Source organism: Somniosus microcephalus, chromosome 14 (genome assembly GCF_052327205.1).
Source record: "Somniosus microcephalus isolate GS21.2 chromosome 14, FLI_Smic_1.0, whole genome shotgun sequence".
In the NCBI taxonomy this organism is placed as follows: Eukaryota; Metazoa; Chordata; class Chondrichthyes; order Squaliformes; family Somniosidae; genus Somniosus; species Somniosus microcephalus.
In genome coordinates, this window is record NC_141000.1 from 101,521,040 (window position 1) to 101,537,243 (window position 16,204).

The window sequence follows — 16,204 nt, forward strand, 5'->3', positions numbered from 1 at the left end:
TTTTTAAATAAATTTTAATTTCTGTTTTCAAAATCTCATTTGTGAGTGTTCAGTATTTCAGTGGCTTCATTCAATGTAAGATTTAAGTATAGAAATAGAAGGATAGAGCAGATGAATGCCTGGCTGGAGAGATGGTGCAGGAGGGAGGGCTTCAGATTCCTGGGGCATTGGGGCCAGTTCTGGGAGGTGGGACCTGTACAGGCCAGATGGGTTGCACCTCAACAGAGCCGGAACCAATGTCTTCGCGGCGGGGTTTGCTCGTGCTGTTGGGGAGGGTTTAAACTAATTTGGCAGGGGGGTGGGCATCAGGATGTAGCATTAGAAAGGAGAAACAAAGTGCACAAAGGATGGGGGGAGACAAATAGCACTAGATAGCACGAGAGTAAGAATTAGGTGGGTTCAGATTAAGAGAGAATACAAGAAGGTCTAAGACAGGTTTACAGTGCGTGTGTGTAAATGCACGAAGTGTGGTAAATAAGGTTGGTGAGCTGCAGGCGCAAATAGTGACATGGGAATATGATGTTGTGGCGATAATGGAGACCTGGCTCAAAAATGGGCAGGATTGGGTTTTAAATATTCCTGAATATAAGGTGTTCAGGAGATAGGGAAGGAAAGAAAGGAGGTGGGGTGACAGTATTGGTTAAGGAGATTGTTACAGTGCTGGCGAGAGAGGATGTCCTGGAGGGGTCAAGGACAGAATCTAGTTGGTTAGAGTTAAGAAATAATAGAGGTGCCATTACACTACTATGTGTATTCTGTAGGCCACCAACTAGTGGGAAAGATATAGAGGAGCAAATTTTCAGGGAAATTACAGAGAGGTGCAAGAACTATAGAGTAGTAATAATGGGGGACTTAAGAACATAAGAACATAAGAAATAGGAGCAGGAATAGGCCACTTGGCCCCTCGCGCTTGCTCCGCCATTCAATAAGATCATGGCTGATCTTGGGCTCAAAGCCACTTCCCAGCCTGCTCCCCATAACCCTTATCTTGCAAAAATTTGTCTATCTCCACTTTAAATGTATTTAATGGCCCAGCCTCCACGGCTCTCTGGGGCAGAGAATTCCATAGATTTACGACCCTCAGAGAAGAAATTCCTCCTCATCTCAGTTCTAAAAGGGCAACCCTTTATTCTGAAACTATGCCCCCGAGTTCTAGATTTCCCCACGAGGGGAAACATCCTCTCTGCATCTACCCTGTCGAGCCCCCTCAGTATTTTATATGTTTCAATAAGATCACCTCTCATTCTTCTAAATTCCAATGAGTATAGGCCCAGCCTGCTCAACCTTTCCTCATAAGTCAACCCCCTCATCTCTGGACTTCAATTATCCTAATATAGACTGGGATAATAATAGTGTAAAGGGCAGAGATGGGGAAGAATTTCTGAAGTGTGTTAAGGAGAACTTTCTTGATCAGTACATTTCCGGCCCAATGAGGAAGGAGGCATTGCTGGATCTGGTTCTGGGGAAAGAGGTGGGTCAAGTGGAGCAAGTGTCAGTAGGGAAACATTTAGGGAACAGTGATCATAGTATCATAAGGTTTAGATTAGCTATGGAAAAGGACAGGGAGCAATCCAGAGTAAAAATACTTAATTGGAGGAAGGCAAATTTCAGTGGGTTGAGAACGGATCTGGCCCGGGTAAATTGGAATCAAAGATTGGCAAGCAAAACTGTAATCGAACAATGGGCTGCCTTTAAAGAGGAGATGGTTCGGGTACAGTCGAGGTACATTCCCACGAGGGGGAAAGGTAAGCCAACCAAAGCCAGAGCTCCCTAGATGACAAAAGAGATAGAGAGTAAGATGAAGCAGAAAAAGGTCGCGTATGACAGATGTCAGGTTGAGAATACAAGTGAGAATCAGGCTGAATATAGAGAAGTGAAAAAGAAAATAAGAGGGGCAAAGAGAGAGAATGAGAATAGATTGGCAGCTAACATAAAAGGGAATTCAAAAGTCTTCTATAGGCATATAAATAATAAACGGGTAGTAAGAAGAGAGGTGGGGCTGATTAGGGACCAAAAAGGAGACCTGCGCATGGAGGCAGAGGGCATGACTGAGGTATTAAATGAGTACTTTACATCTGTCTTCACCAAGGAAGAAGATGCTGCAAAGGTCATAGTGAAAGAGGAGGTAGTGGAGATACTGGATGAGATAAAAATTGATAAAGAGGAGGTACTAGAAAGACTGGCTGTACTTAAAGTAGATAAGTCACCAGGACCAGATGGGATGCATCCTAGGATGCTGAGGGAGGTTAAGGAGGAAATCGCAGAGGTACTCACAATAATCTCCCAATCCTCCTTAGATACAGGGGTGGTGTCAGAGGACTGGAAAATTGCAAATGTTACACCCTTGTTCAAAAAACGGTGTAAGGATAAACCCAGTAACTACAGGCCAGTCAGTTTAACCTCAGTGATGGGGAAGCTTTTAGAAATGATAATCAGGGACAAAATTAACAGTCACTTGGACAAGTGTGGATTAATTAAGGAAAGCCAGCACGGATTTGTTAAAGACAAGTTGCCTCACTTTTCTTTTGAGAGTAATAGGTTCACTAAGTCGCCAGTTTATTCTTACACAGATTTTTGCGGCACTCCAATTGGCCTTGGGAACCTTTGGCTAGTGAGGCTTCCTGCAACCGATGGCTGCCTGGTGATCTCTGCTGGAAACTGCACTCTAATTATACCCTAGTAACTATTTAAATTACTAGCAATCATAGTTGTCCTCAGTAAGTGCACTAGTTTTGTAATTCAGAGCAAATTCAATCTGTAACTAACCTTGAGGACGTTTATAATATCAGGGAAACAGGTCAGCAGCCCTTTGTACTCTTTATTGATCTCAATCAAGCAGTGAACATCTTTCTTTGGCTACAAGAGAAACAAGAAACATACCAGGTACTTCTTAAAGTGTCATTAAATATTTATGAAACCGTTAATTTTACAAAACAGCAAAGTTAAATATGAATTAACAAAGAATTAATAAAATCATGATCAAACGTTTTCAAATAATTGCATTTAATTATCCCAATTTACCTGATCAAAATAAAGATTCCCAATGTCATCATACGTTTTTCCAACAAATGATAATGCATTTCCAATTGAGCCTTTCCCTTTTGAAAAATAATAAAAAGTTTAATCTGGATTATGCTGATATGACAATTCACTTTGGAATCTGCAATATAGCATTTGGCAGCACTGTTCTTTAGTGCTGCATTACAGTATCCTGTAGTTGTAGTATTGGTTCTGGTCAGGCAGGATCTCATTTACCTGGCTAGAACTTCAATCTCCAGCCCATGAGGTAGCTAGTTCACATGCGGCTTAGAGAGCATAGACAGCTGCATCCGCACTCTGTAAACTTTGAAATTATTTGCAGGTTGACCTAAAAGGTACGTAGAGGTCTGAGGGATCTGCTGGACATTTCATAAACGTATTTGACACCCTGTTGGAGTTGCACTCCATATGGTGCCAATCCCAAGTGGTGTGAGATCACCTGTTCTTGCACCATTTCTCTCCTGACTCTGGATTTATACTGTTTTGTTTTGCAGTAGCGAAGTTGCACCGTAACTGTATGCTAGGATTCTACTTTCACTACTAGCTGATGTGTGAATTCAACCCAGAGAAAGCGCTTTTAGGATCCCTCTCTTTATTTGTGTTGTTCAGATTGCCCTCCTAGATCTACACCTGGGCCAGCATGTTTGCAACCAACTGACTGTGTTCAAATTGGAATCAGCTAGCTGAGCAGCAGAAAGAGGTCAATAACGATATAAATGACCATTGTTGCTGAGCTCAGTGATATTACATGGCACTGTGTCACAACTGTCCATAAACCTATAACCGCCTGATTCTGGTCATGCAGATGCTTTTGAAATCACACATTGACTGTTGCAAAATTATTGGGCTGGATTTTGATCTCAGCGGTGAACGAATGGCGCCAGCCATTTGTTACACTTGCACTTGCCCATAGACTTTCTTATCCAAAAAGCACAGCGCCCTCTACAGAGCATCTGGGACCTGTGTGAACAGGGCAAGCAACTGTGTATCTTCTTAACCAATCAGATTGAAGAATCGTTAATGAGCAGCGCAGAGTCTGAACCAGGAAATGTCAGTTAGAATATTGAATTCAATGTCAAATCAGGTGCAGAAAGCGAAATAAAGAGAGGGCAAGAAAGATTGGATTAAGAGAGAGTCAAGAGACAGAAAGAAAAAGTAAAAAAAATGTACTTGAATGTTTTTTAAATCTCCAACATTAATTAAAATCTGAAGAGATGAGACTCCACATTTGTAAAAGTTAATTTTCAGTGCCAGAGAGGTTGTTTGGCAGTAATTAAGACTTACCATGGAATGAACATGCACTAACTTTTTCTGGTGAGTTTAGTTGGGGCCTCAACTATTTATCGTATTTATTAACAACGTAGATGATAGGATAGAAAGCCACATATCCAAATTTGCCGATGACACAAAGATAGGTGGCATTGTAGGCAGTGTAGATGAAAGCATAAAATTACAATGCACATTCTGCTACAGGAACGGTAGTATAGTTGTTATGTTACTGGACCAGTAATCCAGGGGCCTGGACTAATGACCCAAACAAGAGAGTTCAAATCCCACTATGGCAGCTGGGGAATTAAATAAATCTGCAATAAAAAGCTAGTATCAGTAATGGTGACCATGAAAATCTGGGATTGTCATAAAAATCTATTTGGTTCCCTTTAGGGAAGGATATCTGCCGTCCTTGCCTGGTCTGGCCTATATGTGGCTCCAGACCCAATGTGGTTGACTCTTAACTGCCCAGTGAAATGGCCCAACAAGGCACTTATTTGTAACAAGCCGCTACGAAAAACAATAAAAAGAATTTTAAAAACCTGATGGACCACCCAGCATTGACCTCGGCACCAGCTTCGGACACGATAATGGCACACCCAGCCCAGTCGACCCAGCAACGTCCTCCTCACTAACATCTGGGGACCTGTGCCAAAATTGGGAGAGCTGTCCCACAGACTAGTCAAGCAACAGCCTGACATAGTCACACTCACAGAATCATACCTTTCAGCCAATATCCCAGACTTTTCCATCACCATCCCTGGTTATGTTGTGTCCCACCGGTAGGACAGACTCACCAGGGGTGGTGGTACAGTGGTATACAGTCGGGAGGGAGTGGCCCTGGGAGTCCTCAACATTGACTCTGGACCCCATGAAGTCGCATGGCAACAGGGCAAACATGGGCAAGGAAACCTCCTGCTGATTACTACCTACCTCCCTCCCTCAGCTGATAAATCAGTACTCCTCCATGTTGAACACCACTTGGAAGAAGCACTGAGGGTAGCAAGGGCACAGAATGTACTCTGATTAGGGGACTTCAATGTCCATCACCAAGAGTGGCTCGGTAGCACCACTACTGACTGAGCTGGCTGTGTCCTGAAGGAAATAGCAGCCAGACTCGGCCTGCGGCAGATGGTGAGAGAAAAACCTACTTGACCTCGTCCTCACCAATCTACCTGTCGCAGATGCATCTGTCCATGACAGCATTGGTAGCAGTGACCACCTCACAGTACTTGTGGAGATGAAGTCCTGTCTTCACACTGAATTGAATTACATTTTAAGTTAAAGACGCAGGTGCGGATTTATTTTGACTAAGATTTACGGAGCTATGAAATGCATGAAAGACAAAAGATAAGCATCAGCCTTGAAATTACGGTTGCCATGGTTTCTGATCATGTCTGGCAGAAAATAAATTTGGACTTTTGAAAGTATTTTTTTTGAAAGTACACATTTTTAATTGGATTACAAAAAATGCGCTTTTTTTGTGGTTTAAATTAAAAATGTGTGATTTTATTTTAAATCAATTTGGTTACTGCAAGTCTGAGACGCCCACTCTTTAAGTTCTTGACAAGTAATCAGTAATTATAAATTTGGTTGAAAGAGAAAACAATTTTTTCTCTAATTATATTCAGTATTTTTACAGTCATTTGGAAAGGCATCTGAAGAAAGATAAAGAGAAATATGATGTGATTTCCTGGGTTTTTGTAAGCATGTGCTATTTTGTTTTGTTTTATCGGTTCTGCATTGTGTTTAGTTAAGAAGATATTGGTCTGAATTAAATTGGAATTATTGAAGTTAACTAACTACGATTAAATTGTGAAAACCCAACTGTCTTTTTTGATCGGGAAAGATTTTTTAAAATTTACGTGAAGTGACGCAATTGCGTGTGTCTGGCAATGTTTCGCTCCGCCTTCTTATAAACCCACCAAGGAGTTAACCCTTTCCGCTGACAGCTGTTTTCTTTTTAATTCACCACACAACTTTTGTATTACTGAATGAAATTTAAAGATAATTGGACATTATTAAATTTAAGTTTTTTTTAATATTAAGGGAATATTTCCCCACGGTGACAGAAGGAAAAACCATGTAAACCACCTAGCCTGGGAAGCACTTGTTTCTGAAACTGGAGCTGATAAGATAAATTGATACGAGAAGGGGAAATCTACCTGAAGTTAAAGGGGATAATTAAATTTTCATTCAAATAAACTGGTTGAGAGCAGTCTAGGTGGTCCTGCTAATTGCTGTGTATCAAGGAAGAAAGTTTGTGGAGAAATAAAATTGAACATTGCAAAACCTGTCAGTCCAGCAATACTGAAATGATAAAGTGGACTCATGCACAATACAGTGGGTTATAAAGATTTTTTTTTAATGTGTTAATAAATTGGACCAAGTGGGAACGTTTGATCTATGTTTTCTATCTTTAATATTGTATTGGACAGTAAAGTTCCTCCAGGGCTCATGATGAGATAGAATGGTAATTAATGGGATGTGTAAAATGGAGAGAGGAAGTGATTGAGGGTGTAAGATTGAAACAGGAAAATTACACTACCAAATGAGAATTTTCCTGAATTTCTAGTGAAAGTCAGGAAAGTGTAGTTAAGAATATTAAATTGATAGCTTTCGCTTGGCAACATTTGTCTCCCTGCCTATAATGAACTTTTTAAGAAAACTGAATTTGATAGTTCGGCCACTACCCAAGACATCGGGACCATGCAGTGGAAGATGAGCAAAGAATTCCAGACAATTTTTTGATAAGATCACCTGAAAGCCTGAGAATGGCTTGTATCAGATGTCATATGTGGCATGATATTGGGATGAGTGTGTAAATGTGCAATTACCATCCAGACACCCTCAAAGCCTCCTTGAAAAAGTGCAACATCCCCACTGACACCTGGGGATCCCTGGCCCAAGACCGCACAAAGTGGAGGAGAAGCATCCGGGAAGGCAGCGAACACCTCGAGTCTCTTCGCCGGGAGCAAGCGGAAGCCAAGCGCAAACAGAGGAAGGAGCACACGTCAACCCAAGCACCCCACCCACCCGCCCCTTCAACCACCGTCTGCCCCACCTGTGACAGAGACTGTAGATCCCGCATTGGACTCATCAGTCACCTGAGAACTCATTTCTAGTGTGGAAGCAAGTCATCCTCAGTTCCGAGGGACTGCCTAAGAAGAAGAAGAATGTGGTAAATCTGCATTGAAGAATGGGTCTCAGACATGCTCAGTTACTTGACAATAGCAAGACATGAAATGGTTAATGTGGCTCAGGATAGTGAGACAGCTTTTAAAGTATTGACACGTACTCCATCGAGAAACAAACTCATTAATGAAACAATCAGAATAGAGCTAAACACACTGGTACCCGTTAGAGGGATTGAAATTGAAGTTGAAGTGGAGAGTTACATGGAATTTGGATTGGGACAATTGAGGCTAGGGAGAAATAAATTTAGTAAGAATTATCCACAAGATGGATACGAGTAAAAGAGAGATCTGGAGAATCTTTTAAGTCCATAATTTGTTGGTTAGATGTTAAACTGTAGCTTTCTTTACAATGTCTGTTTTCTTTGTCTGCATCATTGTTGCTTGAAATGTATGTACTTGGTCGATGTGCTAATAATTGTAAGACTGAATTATAACTTGTAACTGTAATAATTGTGTTTTGTAGGTAACAGAGCATGGGGAAAACTAGTACAAATCCAGTATGAGATGGTTTTGGTGGTGCCTCCTGTATCACTGCTACCACAACTACCATGCTTTAAAGGTCTAACAGGACCTGTCCAATTAATAGCCCCAGTTTCTGCTTCACACCACATCTACCCAAAACCATCAACCAACACGTTTTACTCAATATCAAAACCTATGCTCAAGTGAAACCGACAGTAAATGAGATACTTAAGTATGAGCTGCACAATTATGTGGCACAATTCGGGTATGACATTCCCTTGTTGTCTGAGGGCTTCAGTGAGCTTGTGATGCGACTGAACTCTCTAAAGCATTTTTATGTTTTGGAGCAAGACAACTCGAGAATAGATATTGAAATTGACAGCACAGAGGACAACTCACACTGATGGGATATTGGGCTTAATATATCAGCACACCCTTAGGTTCGTATTATTTCACACGCTATGATAGTTCTCCAACTTGTAATGATAATGTATTTGGTATATGTAACCCGTGTAGTAAGACTTTAATGCATAAGCCAATTGTGTACTCATGCCTATGACTAACCAGTACTAACAAATTAATTGAGCACACCGAAAGAGAAGATCCGAAGCAACGTAGAGGAGACCCAGGCGGGCTAAGAACAGGAAAGATGGAAGAAACAGAGGATACCACAGGCGGAGCAGAATTGGAACACCGGAACAGTGAATTGAACCTATGTTAGGGGTCGGAGGTTCCTCCTCTCCCTCAAAGGAGTGAACTGTAAGAAAGGGGGAAATCTTCATTTCTGGGCATCCATGAGGCGCTGTGGGCCATCAGCAGCTGCAAAATTGTATTTCACCACAATATGTAACCTCATGGTCTGGCATGTCCCTCATTCTTTTTTAAAATTCATTCCGGGATGTGGGCGTTGCTGGCAAGGCCAGCATTTATTGCCCATCCCTAGTTGCCCCTGAGAAGGTGGTGGTGAGCCGCCTTCTTGAACCACTGCAGTCCTTGTGGTGAAGGTACTCCCACAGTGCTGTTAGGGAGGGAGTTCCAGGATTTTGACCCAGCGACGATGAAGGAATGGCAATATATTTCCAAGTCAGGATAGTGTGTAACTCGGAGGGGAACTTGCAGGTGATGGTGTTCCCATGCATCTGCTGCCCTTGTCCTTCTAGGTGGTAGAGGTCGCAGGTTTGGGAGGTGCTGCCGAAGAAGCCGTGGCGAGTTGCTGCAGTGCATTTTGTAGATGGTACAACCTGCAGCCACGGTGCACCGGTGGTAGAGGGAGTGAATGTTTAACGTGGTGGATGTTATGCCAATCAAGCGGGCTGCTTTGTCCTGGATGGTGTCGAACTTCTTGAGTGTTGTTGGAGCTGCACTCATCCAGGTAAGTGGAGAGTATTCCATTACACTTCTGACTTAATAAGAACATAATAAATAGAAGCAGGAGTAGGCCATTCGGCCCCACATGCCTGCTCTACCATTCAATAAGATCATGGCTGATCTACCTCAACTCCACTTTCCTTCCCTATCCCCATATCCCTTGATTCCCTTAATATCCAAAAATCTATTGATCTCTGTCTTAAATATACTCAACGAGTGAGCCTCCACAGCCCTTTGGGGTAGAGAATTCCAAAGATTCACCACCCTCTGAGTGAAGAAATTTCTCCTCATCTCAATCCTAAATGGCTGACCCCTTATTCTGAGACTGTGACCCCTGGTTCTAGACACCCCAGCCAGGGGAAATATCCTCCCTGCATCTACCCTGCCAAACCCTGTAAGAATTTTGCATGTTTCAATGAGATCACCTCTCATTCTTCTAAACTCGAGAGAATATAGGCCTAGTCTAGTCAATCTCTCCTCATAGGACAATCCCCCCATCCCAGGAATGAGTCTGGTGAACCTTTGTTGCACTCCCTCTATGGCAAGGATATCCTTCCTTAGGTAAGGAGACCAAAACTGTACACAATACTCCAGGTGTGGCCTCACCAGGGCCCTATGTAATTGCAGTAAGACGTCTTTACTCTTATAATCAAATCCTCTTGTAATAAAGGTCAACATACCATTTGCTTTCTTAATTGCTTGCCGTACCTGCATGTTAACTTTCAGTGATTCGTGTACAAGGACACCCAGGTACAGGTTTTTATGTCTCTCGCTAGTTTACTCTCATATTCTATTTTCCACTTTCTTTATCAATTACATGGTCTTCATTTGCTGAATTCTAAAATCCTCCCAATCCTCAGGCTTACTGCTCTTTTTGACAACATTATAAGCCTCTTCCTTTGATCTAATATTATCTTTAACTTCTCTTGTTAGCCACGGTTGGACCACTTTTCCTGTGGGAGTTTTGTGCCTTAAAGGTATGTATATTTGTTGTAAATTATGTATTAATTCTTTAAATGCTAGCCATTGCTTGTCTACCGTCATGCCTTTTAATGTAGTTTCCCAATCTACCTTAGCCAATTCGCTCCTCATACAGAATCACAGAAACCCCACAGTGCAGATAGAGGCCATTTCGGCCCATCGATCCTGCACCGACACATATCCCACCCGATCCCCGTAACCCCTACACCAACACATGTCCCACCCTATCCCTGTAACCCCACGTATTTAATCCCCCTAACACTAAGGGTCAATTTATCATAGCCAATCAACCTAACCCGCACATCTTTGGACTGTGGGAGGAAACCGGAGCACCCGGAGAAAACCCACGCAAACACGGGGAGAATGTGCAAACTCCACACAGACAGTCGCCCGAGGCCGGATTCGAACCCGGGTCTCTGGCGCTGTGAGGCAACAGTGCTAACCACTATGCCACTGCCTGGCACTTGTGTGGCGCGAATGTTACCTGCCACTTATTAGCCCAAGCCAGAATGTCGTCCAGGCCTTGCTGCATTCAGGCATGGACTGCTTCATTATCTAAGGAGTTGTGAATGGCGCTGAACACTGTGCAGTCATCAGCGAACATCCCTACTTCTGACCTTATGATGGAGGGAAGGTCACTGATGAAGCAGCTGAAGATGGTTGGGCCTAGGACACTACCTTGAGGAACGCCTGCAGCGAAGTCCTGGGGCTGAGATGATTGACATTCAATCACCACAACCATCTTCTTTTGTGCTAGGTATGACTCCAGCCAGTGAAGAGTTTTCCCCCCGATTCCCATTGACTTCAATTTTACTAGGGCTCCTTGATGCCACACTCGGTCAAATGCTGCCTTGATGTCAAGGGCAGTCACTCTCACCTCACCTCTGGAATTCAGCTCCTTTGTCCATGTTTGGACCAAGGCTGTAATGAGGTCGGGAGCTGAGTGGTCCTGGTGGAACCCAAACTGGGCATCAGTGAGCAGGTTATTGGTGAGTAAGTGCCGCTTGATAGCACTGTCGACAACACCTTACGTCATTTTGCTGATGATTGAGAGTGGACTGATGGGGTGGTAATTGGCCGGATTGGATTTGTCCTGCTTTTTGTGGACAGGACATACTGGGCAGTTTTCCACATTGTCAGATAGATGCCAGTGTTGTAGCTGTACTGGAACAGCTTGGCTAGAGGTGCAGCTAGTTCTGGAGCACAAGTCTTCAGCATGACAGCCAGGATGTTGTCGGGGTCCGTAGCCTTTGCTGTATCCAGTACGCTCAGCCGTTTCTTGATATCACATGGAGTGAATCGAATTGGCTGAAGACTGGCTTCTGTGATGATAGGGACCTCAGGAGGAGGCCGATATGGATCATCCACTCGGCACTTCTGGCTGAAGATGGTTGCAAACTCATCAGCCTTGTCTTTTGCACTCACATGCTGGACTCCTCCATCACTGAGGATGGGGGATATTCTTGGAGCCTCCTCCTCCCGTTAGCTGGTTAGTGGTCCACCCCCATTCAGGACTGGATGTGGCAGGACTGCAGAGATTTGATCTGATCCGTTGATTGTGGGATTGCTTAGCTTGTCTACAGGATGCTGCTTCCGCTGTTTAGCATGCATGTAGTTCTGTGTTGCAGTTTCCCCAGGTTGGCACCTCATTTTATGTTATTGTTGTCGGGGGGGGGGAGGTGAGTAGAGCGGGGTGGGGGAGGGGGGGGGCAGTAAATTAAGTTAGCCTAAGTGAATACACAAAGCTTTCTGCATTCGGCATGGATTTCTTCATCTTTGAGCAATTCAGGCTGGGTGAGATAAGATAGATAACGATTTATAGCTAAGGGTTAAAGTCAAACAATTGCTATCCTGGATAGATAGGCTACAGCTTTAGCAAAATGGAAAGGGGTGAACAGAGAAACCTTGAAGCAATAAGGAATGAGACCTAATGTTATATTCACAGGGGGAAAAATTCAGTTGGTTTGCGCCTCCCGTTAGCGCCTTAAGAGGGCGCTAATTGGGCGCAAAGCAACTAGCGCCCGGGCGCGGCGATGTTTGTGCCGCTCACGAAATTAACTAGACATTTTGCGGTGGCGCTAAACACTACCGCCACGATCTCCTGCACCGGCAGATCGTGACGTCAGTCGAATGTGCAACGTCCCGGTAGCACCCCGGACTGGATAGTGAGTGGCGCCCCCTGCCTTACCGGCTGCCGCTAGCAATGACAGGTTGAGGGGAGCGTTTTGCAGTCAGGAAGGGACTGGGGGAGCGCTATTTAAAGGCGACCGCTTCCTGCCTTTTTTTGTTGGTGATATTTTTGCACCACGCATTCTGAGAGAGAGAGAGAGAGAGAGAGAGAGAGAGAGACTTCTGGAGAGATTCAACGCTGTGTGAAGGAGTTTTGGGTACTGAGCAGCACTTTGCAGGTTCATTTTGATTTGCCCTTCCTTGTATCGATTTAAAGAGACTGTGGGGGCTGCACTCCGAGCTCTTTCCCTGGGTCTCTCCATTGTTCTTTCCAGCAGATTTGATGTACAGGTCTCTCCAGGCCGAGATTCAAGGCTGCAATGAGCAGGGTGTGGATGGAGAGCAAGATCAACTCTCCCCTTTAAGAACTGGCCAGCGCCAGTGTGTCTGCGTTCCATTGCTGCCTGACTCGCCAGCGCTCTATGGTAGCGCCTCGCTCCTCGGCCTTTGCGCCTTAAGACAGGTGTGAAGCGCCTGATTTAGCGCTCCTATCACCTCCAGGGGCGATAAAAGCCAAGTTTGCAGTCGGAGGCGATAATTAGCGCCAGGCGCTAATCTTTGCGCCCGGCCGATAATTGCGCCCCAAATGGGGCAATACTGAATTTCTCCCCCATAGAGTCATAGAGTTATACAGCACAGAAAGAGGCCCTTCGGCCCATCGTGTCCACGCCGGCCATCAAGCCCTGTCTATTCTAATTCCATTTTCCACCATTTGGTCTGTAGCCTTGTATGCTATGGCATTTCAAGTGCTCATCTAAATGCTTCTTGAATGTTGTGAGGGTTCCTGCCTCTACCACCCTTTCAGGCAGTGAGTTCCAGATTCCAACCACCCTCTGGGTGAAAAAGTTTTTCCTCAAATCCCCTCTAAACCTCCTGCCCCTTACCTTGAAACTATGTTCCCTGGTTATTGACCCCTCTACTAAGGGGAAAAGTTCCTTTCTATCTACCCTATCTATGCCCCTCCTAATTTTGTACACCTCAATCAGGTCCCCCCTCAGCCTTCTCTGCTCTAAGGAAAACAACCCCAGCCTGTCCAGTCTCTCTTCATAGCTGAAGCGCTCCAGCCCAGGTAACATCCTGGTGAATCTCCTCTGTACCCTCTCCAATGCAATCACATCCTTCCCATAGTGTGGCGACCAGAACTGCACACAGTATTCCAGCTGTGGCCTAACTAGCGTTTTGTACAGCTCCATCATAACCTCCCTGCTCTTATATTCTATGCCTCAGCTAATGAAGGCAAGTATTCCATATGCCTTTTTAACCACCTTATCTACCTGTCCTGCTGCCTTCAGGGATCTATGTACATGCACACCAAGGCCCCTCTGATCCTCTGTCCTTCCTAGGGTCCTACCATTCATTGTGTATTCCCTTGCCTTGTTAGTGTTCCCAAAATGCATCACCTCACACTTTTCAGGGTTAAATTCCATTTTTCTACTGCAAAACTGGACAAAACTAGTTTCAGTCATCTTCAAACAAAGAGAATTGCATGTGGTGCTATGGTTACATGACCAAAGTAGAAGAGATATAAAGGGGAGTGTATTCTCGAGTCCTGCGGGTAGCTTGAAAGTCAAGGCATCCAAGGTTCATCCAGCAAGCTGTCTACATTTAAGTATATGGACACGTATCGCTTTTTTACTATGATCGATGAAAAATACAAGACAAGGCAGAGGCTAAATCTTATGTTTCTAAATAAAGTATTAAAGTTGCTGAAAGTAGATCCTGGGGCCTATTAATAGGATAAGGCAGAAGCAAAACCGAACAATGTACGTTACCATGGTAGGTGCTTTTAGCAAATGCTGCTGAGAAATCCGAGAAGGCTCTTCCTATTTTGAGATATTCTGACTTCAATGCTGAAAAAAACAGGTTTAAAAATTAGACATTACAAAATACATCTTACCACAATTCAAACCATGCTGCAGCAACGCTGAGGGAATATCGCCATGTTACCAGTCTTTCATTAATTACAATATTTTTAATGTATTTTATTTGTTCCTTGGTTAATCCAGTTAACCCTATCTGTATGTAACTTTTCGAACCTGTGGTTACTTGAACTATAATCTAACAATTGGCAGAACAACAGGAAATTCTTTACCAAAACTTCCAGTGACTTGGCAGCCTGATGCAAAGGGTATTCATTGGTCTGTTCAGCCCGCCTGATGGATCCAGTAGGAGGAACAAACCATTTTTATGGTCGGACATCATTAGAATAGAGCCAGCGAGCTGCCAGCGTTCAATGAGCATTGACAGGCAGCTTGCCGACTGTTAGTGGGGGCGGGTTGAGTAGAGTGGGGGTAAAAAACTGACTGCTCCGCCAGAAGCAAGCCTTTAATGGGGAGGGGTGGGTGGAGGAGGCAATCTCGGGAGGCCTACTGAGCAACTGGCAAGGGGTGGGAAAGATTCTTGTGGGGCCAGGAGAAGCATGAATGCAAGGAATTGTTTTGAGTGTTTAGGAGTGGCCTGTAGTCAAAGGCTCCATCAAAGTTGTGTCATGGTCCTACAAACGGAGGTAGGACCCCGAATTAAATATTTTATCAAGGCTTCTGCCTGTTTCGAACAATTTCACAGCCCGCTCAAAAATCGATTCGGATGGGTCTCAGGTGGCCAGTGGGCGCTAGGCTTTCTAAAAAAAAATTGTCTGCCTACCGCCTGGTTTCTCAATGTGAACAGGGTGCTAGGCAGACGAAAAACACACCCTTGTCCACCACTGAAGGGTATTAATGCACTACTACTCCATGGCTCCCATTCTCCAGCACATGATCTGTGTTAGTATTAGGGATTCTCTAGTACCTACCGTATTGGTATTGGAAATTCTGGAATCAGACTTGTATTGGTTTTAAGGACACTAACAGCAAGCCTGTCCAAATGGTGCCATCCCTGAACTATTATTGGAAGTAGTGCCACAAGACGAGGTGAGATGCTGGAGATAGCGATATCGTATCAGGAGGGATGCAAGTAAAATCAAACAATAAGTACAACATTCCAATACGTCTGGCTTAGTTCTACTGATTTCTTGTAAAGTCGGTAGACCCAACAACTTTTACGGCAACTCTTCCACATTCGAATACATTCAAACAATGCTTGCTATAAAGTTGTAATTAAACGTTGCATGATTGGAATTCCCAACATTTATTTTAATACCCTTTTGTTAAGTGATTACATACAGAACACGTACATTTTTATATTGGAATCCAAATATATCTTCGTAAACTCTGTCATTCTAAACACACAGTAACTGACAAAAATGCAAGAGCAATATATAAGAAACCAATTTTTCATCATGTTCACCTGTCTGATTAGTATTTATTGTGGTTAAAAAAATAAAATACTTGCGTTTATATAGTGCTTACCATGACCTCGGGATATAAGAACCAGGAGCAGGTGTATGGATTTGTGAAAGGTAGGTCATGTCTGACAAACCTGATTGAATTTTTTGAGGAGGTGACTAAAGTAGTGGACAGGGGAATGTCTATGGATGTTATTCATATGAGCTTCCAGTAGGCATTTGATAAAGTCCCACATAACAGACTGTTAACTGAGGTAGAAGCCCACAGAATTGAAAGCAAATTATTGACCTGGTTAGGAAATTGGCTGAGCAGCAGGAGACAGGCAGTGGGGATAATGGGCAAGTACTCAAATTGGCAGATGTGACTAATGGTGTC

At 43.7% G+C, this 16,204-nt stretch overlaps 1 protein-coding gene across 1 annotated transcript in view; it reads right to left on the reverse strand.

Annotated features, from left to right (window-relative positions):
* Nucleotides 1-16,204, reverse strand: part of LOC147107770 (sorting nexin-9-like) — a 113,755-nt gene that overhangs the window by 18,837 nt on the left and 78,714 nt on the right. The window contains exons 13-15 of the mRNA XM_086007069.1: nt 14,318-14,395; nt 3,022-3,098; nt 2,767-2,856 (exon numbers count right to left, since the gene is read on the reverse strand). Of these exons, the coding sequence (XP_085863195.1) occupies nt 2,767-2,856; nt 3,022-3,098; nt 14,318-14,395 (245 nt within the window). The remainder of the gene's footprint in view (nt 1-2,766; nt 2,857-3,021; nt 3,099-14,317; nt 14,396-16,204) is intronic.